Source organism: Acomys minous (assembly GCF_964271855.1).
Source record: "Acomys minous genome assembly, chromosome: 14".
In the NCBI taxonomy this organism is placed as follows: domain Eukaryota; kingdom Metazoa; phylum Chordata; class Mammalia; order Rodentia; family Muridae; genus Acomys; species Acomys minous.
Window position 1 is genome coordinate 61,213,058 of NC_140496.1, and position 12,486 is coordinate 61,225,543.

Genomic DNA, 12,486 nt, shown 5'->3' on the forward strand with positions numbered 1-12,486 from the left:
TTGACTTAGAAGTGCATTTTCTAGATCTAGAGTTTATATGTGTTTTCAAGGCTTGTGATACATATCACCAAATTGTCATTTGTGAAAATTTTACCAGTTTTAAAAATAAGGATTAGCCATTTTGGGGTCTAAAGATTTTCCAGTTGCCATCTGTACGTCATCTTGGGTAAGCTATTTTACTGCTTTACATTTCACTCTGTCCTCCATAAAACCGTGTGGAGAACAGCTTCCTCAGAGAGGACGTAAGAATGAAGTGCTGTGTGCAGAGTGCTGCGTGCAGAGTGCTGTGTGCAGAGTGCTGTGTGCACAGTAAACCTTGTCCAACAGTGGTCACCATTTCCTGGGCCTTGCCTCTGTGTTTTCTTTTTGATGTCTTCCTGTTTGTGTTGACTTTATTTTACTTTTTCCCCTTGAGAAGAAGAAAGGGGCTTCTGTTTCAGTTCCCACCTTGAGACAATCTAGTCTCAGAGCCCAGGCTAGCTGCTTTCAATTCTTAATCTTTTGTCAACCTACCAGAAGCTTGAATTACAGATGAGTGCTACCATGCTAGGCTCAAAAGGATATTGTGACGTCTCCGTGATGATCATTTTTGGAGACACAGCAGGAAAAGGGGATGGGAAAAATGCAGCACGACACAAAGGGAGAAAAAGACTGGGACTACAAGGACCCTTGTGGTGAAGGGTAGTGGGTAGGGCCAGTGAGGTAAGCAGTGAAGAAGCTGGGCAGGTGTGAGTAGCAGCCTTTGTCACAGTTTACTGTAGTAGTAGAGTCGCCCCTGCCCCACCCCACCCCTGCAAGACAACACAGTTTTTAAAAATTTAATTTGGTAGGCAGAAATAGTGTTTTATGGCTTAATTTGTCTTTGGCTCAACTGTGAAGTATACTGAAAGCAAATGTGAAACAACATCAGTTTAGATTTTGTAAGAGTAATTAAACAAATAAACACTCCATATGGTGTAGCACACACCGCTGCAATGTTTTAGCTTTATTATAAGTCATATTAAATATATCCTGTGTGTGTGTTTGCGTGTATGTGTGTGTGTGTGTGTGTGTGTTGCTGGGGATTGAATCCGTGGCCTTATACATAGTAAGTAAATGTTACATGCCATTTAACTGTAGTTCCACTAGTAACTCATTATTGTTTTTTTTAAGTATAACTTTTGACCCAGAATATTACTGTATTTTAAGATCTTTGTCTCATTTTTGTTTTTAATGCTAAAAGATGTAATACCAAATTCTCAGAAATTAAGGAGAGGGTATTTAATTTTAGATCAAATACCTTAGACACATGTATATTGACACTAGTCCTAGCAACTAACTTATTTTTAATTATTGTGGCCAGAAACAGCAGATGAAAATGGTAAAACCCAGAGAGCTGATGATTTTGTCTTGAAGAAAATAAAGAAGAAAAAGAAAAAGAAACACCGAGAAGACATGCGAGGAAGACGCCTTAAAATGTACAATAAGGAAGTCCAAACCGTCTGTGCTGGCTTGACCCGCATCAGCAAGGACAGTCTTTCCCAAGGACAGCTAACTAGCACTTCAGGAGTTAATAAGGAGTCCTTCAGGTATCTGAAGGATGAACAGCTGTGCAGATTAAATTTGGGCATGCAAGAATATCGGGTGCCCCAGGGAGTACAGACACCTTTTACAACGCACCAAGAACATTCTATTCGCAGAAATTTCTTAAAAACAGGTACTAAATTTAGCAACTTTATTCATGAAGAACAGCAGTCCAATGGCGGTGCTCTTGTCCTTCATGCGTACATGGACGAACTCTCATTTTTGTCTCCAATGGAGATGGAGAGATTTTCTGAGGAGTTTCTTGCTTTGACATTCAGTGAAAATGAAAAAAATGCTGCCTACTATGCTTTAGCAATAGTGCATGGAGCGGCTGCCTATCTCCCAGACTTCTTGGACTACTTTGCTTTTAATTTTCCCAACACTCCAGTGAAAATGGAAATTTTGGGCAAGAAAGATATTGAAACAACCACCATTTCAAATTTTCACACTCAGGTAAGGTAAAATTATTGTTTAATTGGATAGTAAATACAGTATCTCAACAGTATTAATTTCATTTTGTTGTACAACACACCTGCACACATAACAATTGCTGGTAATAAAAGTACTTCAGACTGTCTTTCTTCAAATTGTAATGCCCAATTGCTGAGACCTTTGGTGTGGGGCTTGCTACTTGCTTGAAGAAATGCTTCATACATGAATGTGAGCTTATGGAAATCAGCTTAAACGTGAATCCAGACTTCATATTCAGGTAATGTTAGTGCAGAGAATGTGATTTAGACACAATAGCCTCCGGGCAGCATCAGTTAAGACTCCGATATCCGAATAGCTCGCATTAGAGTGTTGGCTTCTTTATTTACTGGGTTTTGCTTAAGTTCTTTCAGTAACTTGTTGGCGGTCTATCCCAGAAATACACCCCATTTGTGTGACTCAGGAATGTCACTGGAGGGACCACCGTGGCCCCTGCTCCCTCTGCCTGAGCACTGTTGTAGGTAAAGACATTTTCTGAAGCCTTGTTTGGGCAGTTAGGCTTAAGTCAGCAGGGAAACGTTCCTTTCTAACCAGTTTTTAGCCAAGTGTTCCTTTCAATGGAGTTATTGTAGAGTTTTAAAAAGGACAATAAAGAATCTGAGGGTTTTAAACACTTTTTGTGTTTTTGCTTGCTTTTCTCAGAAAGATTGTGAGTATGAATGGGCAGCACTAGGTTTATACTGTAGATACTGTGATTCAGGTTAGTGGAGACTTTCACTCTTTAAAGATTATATAGTCTGCTTTTTCAGGTTTTACAGTGATTTTCTGCCTTTCTTTTCCCTTAACATTTTTTTGAAGTATACGTTATGTAATCCGACTCTCAGCTGCTTACATTGTAGTGGATTCAAGCCACTTAGACTTACTGAACAGTCCTCTGACTTGAATTTTTTAGTGCGTCTTACCATCGTTGCCTCCAAGGAGGGGAGTATCCAATTTAGATTTATGGACGTAAGGATTTCTCTAATTGAAGTTCTCTCTGCAGTAGAGAGGGCAGGAGCAGCTAATCTGGAGAGGTCGCAAGATGAGTCTGCCCAAGGTGTTGGAGCTCCATGTGCAATAAAGGGCTTCGTCTTGGATTTTGGCCTTGTTACTACAATCAGGTACCAAAGCACTGACTTTTGTAGTAGGTTTTCCTTTCTTTTTCTTTTTAAAGGAGTTTTGCCCTTTTAAAGTTAGAGAATCCTACTTTTATAAATACTGAAAAAGAAACAAGGAACAGCTAGTTTACAGAGAAAGGTGCTGCTGAGAGCGGAGTTCACAAATTCCATCACTTTTTTAGATTGGAGAGATGAAATGAATTTTCTATTCTGACTGACCAGCAAGCACATCTAAAAAATAAGCCAGAAATTTGGGGGGAGATAATGGTTTTGTAAAAGTGATATTTTTTAAACTTTGATATTGGTCTGTAGGTTGAGTTTGTGTGCTGACAGCACTCAGACTACATGAGACATCTCAAAATGGCGTTCCCTGCTGATTTCTGTCCTCCTGTTAATTCTTAGATGGAGCTGATACTGAAATGACTGTGCCAACAACTTACCTGGAGATTTACTTTGTGGTTTATAAAATAAGTACTCTTAAAGAATATGCTAGATTATTATGGAATTAGATATTGTTGCTTTAGCCATGTAGGAGGATTGAAAACTGTGGGTCTTGTTGCTCTTGTGCTCCAGGAAACTTGAAATTCACATTTGTTCATGGCTTGTAGAAATATTTTGCATTCATATCTGCGTATTTGAAACAACCAGGAGGTAGGTAAGCAATCTATTGCTGCTGTCCACTGAAGAAAATGTTGATTTGTTATCCAGAGTCACACAAACATTAGTGAGTAGAAGAGTCAGGATGGAAACCGAGACCATTCGACCCTTCCCTGTGACCACTGGGAAAGAGATTGGTGCTTTATCTAAAGTTGTGTCTGAGCGTAAAGTAGGAGAAGCTTTGTTTTTAATGGTTTTTATTTTTTATTTTTTATTTTTATAACAATATGCTTAGATGCTGGGCAGTAAGTGAACACGGGGTTTTTGGAAATACATGTTTTATAGTCTTAGGTACTTCTGTCAGGCTATAAGTAAAGACAAGTAAAAATTGTAGGCTTAAAATAATTTTGTTCATAGTTTAAACATGTAGCAATAATTGTTCATGACTGTATTTCAAGATAAGCTTTTAGCTTTTATTGAGCATCCAACAGGCACTGGATACTTAGTTCTTAAAAGGACTAATTGATGAATTTAGCCTAGTGGGAGGTGAGTAAAGTGACAATTATAAAACTGTTAAAGAAGAACAGGTGTGCACAGGGAAAATCTTGTTGTGGGTGCAGTTTGCTGTTTAGAAAGCATTTTAAGGCTTGCTATGCTTGAAGCTCTTCAAAGAAGATCAGTATTTAACTCGCTATGGTCACTGTTAAACAAAAGGGATTTTGATTGTGCAAATATACAGTCTTGAGGATGTGCCACATTTAGGGAGCTGCAAAGGGCTTGGTGAAGCAAAGGGGCATTCTGATTGCTAAGAATGGTTAGAACGAGAAAGGTGGTAGAGAGAATAGCAAGACTGAGGGGGTAGTCAAGAGTGAAGAGCTTGTGTGCTAAGAAACTTTTCTAAAGGTGAAGGGACACCATTAGTAGCTTTTGATAGGGGGAATACCAACAAACTATACTTGTACAAAGTAAAGGGTAAGGGAGAGAGAGAGAGAGAGAGAGTTGGAAGCAAGAAAACTGACTAGGTTACTATAGTAACTAGATCAGAAAGTTCCATGTCCAAACTGATACCAGTTTTTGAGACGAGTGAGATTTGAGAAATTATTAAGTGGAGGCTGATTGGGTGTAGTGAAAGAGGACGAGTTTTAAGATGTGGCTTAAGGAAGACGGAGATAAAGGAAAGTTAATACAGGGTTGAAAGAAGCTGATGTCTGGTGCAGGGCCTGGTGCTATTTTATTTAAGAGACCTTTTGAAGTGCTTTTTTTTTTTTTTTAATCCCTACCCCATTTTTAGTCCTGGAGACTGAAGCCAAGACTTTGTGTGTGCTGGACAAGTACTGTCTACTGTTCTGTGGAGCTAGTAGGCACTGGCTGTTGGAGATATTTTGAATTGGGGGTATACATGTGGGGTTATTTTTGAAAGATTTCTTAGTAGCCAAATACGTGGATCTAAAGGTTGGAAAGTACAGGGTTTGGATTAACATGTAGGCAAACTAGAGATGGTAGTAGAGTGGAGAAGAGGTGAAGCCAAAGGTGTAAGGCATCTGCATGTGGATGTGAGAATTGGGGAAGATACCTGGAAAGGAAGGTAGCCTAGGATCTATTTCCTAGAGTTAACAGTGATGGAGTGATAAAAATATAACATAGCCAGCAGGTAAGATGGCTCAGTGGTTAAAAACACTTGTTGTGCAGTCATGAGGCCTTAAGTTTGGATCCTAACACCCATTTAACTAGCTGGGGTCTTGCAGATATTTGTAACTCCAGCTCAGCGATCTGATACCCTCTTACAGCCGTTGTGCATATGCGGGCATGCACATGAGACATGTGCAGATACACTCATAAACACACATAAATAAATATTTAACAAGTTATTTAGCATGTGATGGGTCAAGTAGGGTAAGGATGTAAAAGTGTTAGGTTTACAAGTTAGGAATTTAATTGGAAACATCACCAAGACTAGTGCTTTGCTAAACCCTGAGGTGGTGGTGGTGGTGGTGGTAGACTTTAAGTATTGTAATTATGGCTTTTCTTTAGAACCTTGCTATCAAAATGTGCTCCGTGTGTTTTTGGCATCGCCACAGTGCTTGTTAGAAATGTATGCTCTTGCTTTTACTGAGGCTTTTCCAAATTAGAATTTGCATGTTTGAAGATACCGCAGAAGATTTTTATGCATGTGAGGATTCATTAAGCACTGCTTTAGAATTTTGTCCTGTAGCAGGAAGAGGCTGTTAATATAAAAAGCACATTCCAGGAAGGGTTTACCTGATAAATGTTAAGGATGGTAAGTCAAACAGGTAGGCAATAAATGGTTATTAAGTAGGCTAAAGATGTCCCAAGGTAGTTTGGGAGCTGAAGCATCTCAGATTGCCACAGTCACAGAATTCTTGTCAATTAGTCTTTTAGAATATTTAACCTAACCACAGGCACCCCTTTTACTCTCTCCTGGGAACTTCAGCTCATAAACTGTAGTCTTGTTTTGTGTAGGAAAAGTTAGAGCTGCTATTACTTTTATATTTTTTAGTTATTATATTGGTTCAAGCTAAGATCCATGTATGGGCTGTTTTTTAGTCATCAAATATTTTAACACTCCAGGAGGTAAGCTCATTATGTTAAGCAAATTGATCATTGTTTGATTATTTAGCTCCTAGGGAGTGCTAAAGGCCAGCTTTGTGAATTTGAATTTGTAAGAGAACATGCATGCATTAAGACAATAAGCTGTTTTTATAGTTCTGTAAGAGTATTCATTTTTAATTGGTCACTGGCTCTCATTACCTTTTGTGACCAAAAATCTTACTGTATCACTGTGTATTGGTGTTTGCCTGAATGTGTGTCTGTGTACCTTGCACATGCCTGGTGTCTGCAGAGGCCAGAAGAGGGTGTCACATACCCTGCAACTGGAGCTGACGATGGTTGGAACTGTGGTGCTGGGAGTGGAGCCCAGGTCCTCAGAAAGAGCAGCCAGTGTTCTTAACCTCTGAGCTGTCTCCATCCACATGGAGCTGCATTTCCAACACTCCCAGGCTAAATCTGTACAAGACTTGCACATGAAAACAGTACCAAACTAACAATACAGTAATGTTAAGTAGGAATTGTTTGAACGTCACTGAGATTGAAGGTATACATGAAGGATGACGGGTGTATATATAGGTGCTGCAGGGCAAGGGTCCAGATTTTAAGTTCTGGGGTGGTTTTTTTTTTCCCTCTTCGAAGAAGTTCTGTATTTAAGATTGGAAATCTCATTGAGCGGTGTACTTAGGAAAATGTAGTTAGGCATGTTTTCCACTGTGCCATTGGCTTGTGTAAGAGCATACCTTTATAACTTTATTTGGGTAGCATTATTTACAAATGTTACTTTTATAATAATATTCTTAAAAATAATAACATTCTGTAGGATTGGACTGTCCAACTTTAATGTCTTGTTTTATAGAATAACAATAATTTATTTCCCTATCGTGTTAGGATAAGGTTATTAACTCTCTAACCTTTGACTAATATATTGACATTTTTGTAATGTTGACAGTTGTGATCAAGAGTGGAATTAGCAGAATGGTGTGTAATTGGGAAATAACTAAACCCTTGAGGCTCTCTAAGCATTAGTGCACTGTGTAAAGGGAAAAATAAATATTTGAAGTTGCTGCCTTTCGAAATTAAAACAACATACAAAGCAGGTTTAATCATTTTCTCTAGTTCTTAGTACAGTTTATAATAAACTCACTTTGACCCACCCAGTGTTTTTCCACAGGATGTTTTAAAGAATGTTTTTCTACTCATAGGTCACAAGGTTAGGAAGACTGCTGGCTTGCTTCTTCCTTTCTGTTTTTTAAACAATCCCCTTACATAGGCTTCTTCCTGAAGTACAAGTTCTATGGAACAATCCATCCCTCCTGTCCATCTCAAGCTTGCTGTTCTTTTGAGCCTTTTTTCCCCCCTCTAGTCCTGGCAAACCAGGCAGGCCTCAAACTCACTAAGATCTACCTGCCTCTGCCTCCCGAGTGCTGGGATTAAAGGCGTGCGCCTTTAGAAGTTGTGTTATTGGATACACAGTGGGGCTTACTTAACTGTCAGAAATGATGTAGCTGTAATGTCATGTTTCTAGCCTAAAAAGCCATGTGTATGTTGGCATAGAGCAGTGTGTACATTGAGAGGTAGTTGGGTAATATTTTGTGGTAATACAAACACGGTTGTTTGAGTACCTGCTAACTGTGGTTAATTCCACACTGTTCTTTCCTGATTTTACTAAGGCGGGGGCTCTGCCTGTTGCCACTGTCTTCTGCTTTCATGGCAGCTTTACTTTGTTTTGCTCTGTTCTTCTTACTTAGCGCCTTGTGATAACCTGACATGTTTCTTCTGCCACCCACTGTGCTATAACATACTTTAAGAAATAATGCTACTCAACTTGTTCTTAGTTTTCATTGAAAAATTACATGTCATAGTCTCGGGTTTATTTTGGAGATTCCTATTCATTAAATCTGGAGTTAAGTCTGTGATAAGTGTCCCAGATGACTCAATTCCTGTAAACAGGGTAATTTAAGAGGCATTGTTTTACATCACATACTGTCTACAATTACTATATTTCTTTTCATTTTATATGCAGGTAGAATTTCATAACATCATAAGCTGAGGCATAATCTTGTCTAACATCTATATGGTACAATATTGTTCTAAAACCTCTTTTTGGATTGGAAATTATTTGGGACTTCTATCTCTTTATAAGGTTTGTGAAGACTTGGCTTAGGAAAGTCAGCTTATTTGCCTATCGCCTATCCTTCAGGACTGAAAATTTACTTTTGTCTGTATATGTGAGGTGTGTGTGTGTGTGTGTTTGCACACATGTGTGTATAGGCCCAAGGTCAATACCACATGTCTTCCTCATTTATTCTCCATATTATTTTTTGAGGCAAGATCTCTCACTGAATCTAGGATCTCACTAATTTTCTCGGGCTCCTCTTGTCTCTTCCTCCCCAGCGCTGTACTTAGAGGGTTTTGGGGTCTGAGGTCAGGCACTCTACTTATGTAGTAAACACTTGATGGACTGAGTCCTCTCCCAGCCCCTTGCTCACCTCTTGGTCTCTTAGGGAAGATACTCCCACTCTGCACTTGGCCTGTTTGTGTTCTAGAGTCTGACCCTCAGCCCGCTTTTTTTAGTTTATTCATTTGAGATAGTCTCACGCTTCCCAGACTGGCCTTTAACCTGCTGGGTAGCTGGAGAGAGGACTTGGACTTCTTACCCTCCTGTCTCCCTTCTGAATGCTGGGACTACAGAAAGTGCCACCAGCACCGTGTGTGCTGTGCTGAGGACTGAGCGTAGGACTTCATGCATGTTTGATAAGCACTCTATTAACTCATCCATATCATAAGTCCACATTTTAAAATACACATTAACCATTTAACCATCAGACCATTTAAAGGCTGTGATACTATGGAATTAATTACATTCAGAATGTTGCATAATCATCATCACCGTCCATTTCCAGAGATTTTTTTCTACCATTGCAAACAGAAACTACCCATTTCTTTAGTATCTTTGATAATAATAAGCCACACCCATTTTTTTTAGCCTTTGCCTCCTCTATTTTATATGAAAAGGGGATAAATTATATAAATGAATTGCTGCTTTGTATGTGTCCTTTGAAAGACAAGTTCTTTTTTTTTTCTAGAAGCAAATCTTTGTCTTGAATTTATAGTTTATATATAATTTTTAACAATCACACACTTTACTATTATGTATATTTTGAGTCTTCATTTAAATTTGGGTTCTAGTACCCAAGAGGCTAGCAACCTTAATCTACTGTGGAAGGAGAGGGAGATGTATGTGAGTGTTCACAGTGCACTTGTCATGGGATATTCTTAATCTGGTAGGTGGCCCAGTGTCCATCACTTTAGGAACTTGCTTACTGGTTGTTAGTTAGCCGGTGACACTTGTCTGACTCATGTCCAGCTTATGCCATCATGGCTGTCACTCTGGTTTTGAAGCCTGACCTTGTGTTTTCTTTAGGCACTCAGGAGGAAGAAGCCTCTGGTAAATCCCTGTTTCTTTAGACAGAAGGCCTGCATTTGATATACCTCCCTAAATAGGAAATGTGTTGAGAGGTTAACTACAGGTTCTGGGTAGTCTACTTGCTCCAGGTTGTGTTTAGACAAGAGAGACACAGAGCACTCAGCAGAGCATGAACATAAAACATGGCTTATTCTTTAGGATCCTAGTTTGGGTTCAACAGTGTTGTATGAGAGTTAACGTTGTACAAAACTAGTTCACTGATTGGCTGGCAGCCTCTGTGTTGAGGGCATAGGTGTTGTAGTTCTCTTGTTCTTGGGCATTTGCTGTTTTATAATGTTGCTGTGCTGTAGTAATTATTGGTGTGAATGTCTATCCACATGTATATCCTGGGATTTCAACTTTTTTTTTTTTCTAAGATTTCACAGCTGTTATCAGGATTCAGTGGCTCAAATAAGACCTCACTTGTGAGTCACATGTGACTCAGTGAGTGAAGCTCCAACTATCAGCGTTTTTTCTCTGGGGCTTTAAATTTCTTTAGCTAAGAACCGTTACATGTTTGCCAGAGAGTTAGGATATGTTGCACCTCCCTCTTAGGACTCTTGGAAAGAGAGATGGGGATGCATGGGGTTACCTTTGGGGCCTCCTTGCCTTTAAACTCCATCTCTGTATCCTTATTTATTCATACTTGCAAAATCCCCCTGTGATAAGGTAACATTCGTAGACCCTGCACATCTTTGGGGTCTTGACCCCACCGGTCCCATGCTTCAAATTCATGTTATCTAAAAAAGAAGATAGCATCTTCCCACCCAAACTTCTCTTCCAGAAGAGAAAATTACTAATATTTTCTATCTAGTTGTAAAGGATACAAGTTGGTGGTAATCCTTGATACATTTTCTTATTTTCTGTCAGATCCACTCTTTGGCTCAGTCCTGACAGTTGAATCTCCTTGATACTTTGTGTATATATATATATATATATATTTTTTTTTTTTTCTTCCTACCCTTTTTAAAATCAGTTCACTGCTTTTGAGCAATTTCTTACTTGAATATTATAGAGTCCTCCTAACTGGTCTCTTTCCCCTGTTTCTCTGAACACTATAACAGACAAAAATAAAAACAAAAGGCAAATATGGGAGTTTGAGGATGTAACGCTTGTGGTAGGAAGCTTGCCAAGCATGCACAAAGTCCTGGGTTGCGTCCCCAGCACATTTTAAGCCAGATATGGTGGCATACACCTGTACTCCCAGCACTAGGGAGGTGAGGCAGGAGGACCAGACTTCAAGGTGATCTTCTGCTACATAGTCCGAGGTCCATCCATCTTGGGTTACGTGAGACCCTGCCTTAAAAACTGACAGGGCAACTATGCCTTGTTGTGAAGACACATACTATAGTTCTAGCTATGTGGAAAGCTGAGGTAAGATCTTTTGAGCTCTAGAGTTTGAGGTCAGCCTGGACATACAGTTAGACCCCAACTCTAAAACAAAGACAGAGGCAAATTTGGGATCTACTTTAGACCTAATGGGTTCCTCTTTTTTTTTTTTTTGAGACAGGATTTGTCTGTGGCTATCCTGGAACTCACTCTGTAGACTCAGAAATTTCCTTGCCTTTGCCTCCTGAGTGCTAGTAGTTCCTAATAGATTTTTGTCTTTAAGTTTGTCCTCAGATTTTTAGCTTAGTGTTACTTTAAGGGACATTTTTTACTCTGGATTGGGATTTTTTTTATACTCTGTACATAGTGTCCCATTTTCTATTCTGAAGACCTCACAGTTTACAATTAACTGTTTGTTTTGTCTCACTAGACTATAAGCTTTAAGGAGTCATGAGTAGGTTTGGCTTGCTGTATCTGTATCGAGGACAGTCCCTGGCATATAATATAAATTTATAGTAAACAAATGATTTGGGCTTTTTATAATTCTTATTCTTTGTTTGAGGTTATATAAATCTACTCCCTTGTGCTAAAATTCTTAGTCTACTTTCTGTTGCTGTCACAAACTAGCAAAGGCCAGGTACATTATAAAGACAGAAGGTTTATTTTTAGTTCAGAATTCTAGGGATTCAAGGCATGTCACTGGCCTGCATTTGGCTCCCTTCTGGGTAAGTGTGATCCAGTGGCCATCTGGCAGAGCAATCTTTTCAGAACGTTCTATGTCGTATGTGTCAACCCCAGTGTCCCAATTATCTCCCACTAAGTCCTACCATATCTCAGCATCACCACACTGAGACTGAGCTTTTCAGCACTCTGGGGGACAACTAGGCCTCAGAGTACTTGAAGACTACTGTGTTCTCTTAATCTTTTGTCAATATTTAAAATAAGACTCTTAACTGTACTTCTTCTCACTTGCCTGGTTTGCAAGTCTCTAGTCACCGTAATTACTCTCTTTTGGGTACAGTGTAGTGGTAAATTATTTTCTTTCTGTCTGTCTGTCTGTCTTTCTCCTAGGTTTTTTTTTTCCCCCCTTAAGTCCAGGTCAGGCTATAATATGCCAGGATCATCTGTGTAACCAAAATGACCATAACAAAGAGAACACAGATATGGTGGCTAGAAAGGACATTTCCTTCTATGACAGTCCAGAGTTTAGGCACACCGCCTCACTCTGTCCAGGCTCCTAGTTTCTTCTGACTTTCAGTTTGGCCATCCCTTCCTTATTATATGCTTGGATGCGCCTAGCTCTATAGCACTCAGCGTTCTGCTAGCAAAGAAAGAGGAAGTAAAAGACAAGCTGGTTCCTTATAAAATTACATTTCT

General features: G+C 39.3%; 1 protein-coding gene across 2 annotated transcripts in view; it reads left to right on the top strand.

The window, feature by feature from the left end:
* Nucleotides 1–12,486, top strand: part of RSBN1 (round spermatid basic protein 1) — a 43,703-nt gene that overhangs the window by 13,137 nt on the left and 18,080 nt on the right. For both annotated transcript variants that reach the window (XM_084755360.1, XM_084755359.1), the window contains exon 2: nucleotides 1,343–2,016. In XM_084755360.1, coding sequence (XP_084611486.1) covers nucleotides 1,343–2,016 — 674 coding nt within the window. The remainder of the gene's footprint in view (nucleotides 1–1,342; nucleotides 2,017–12,486) is intronic.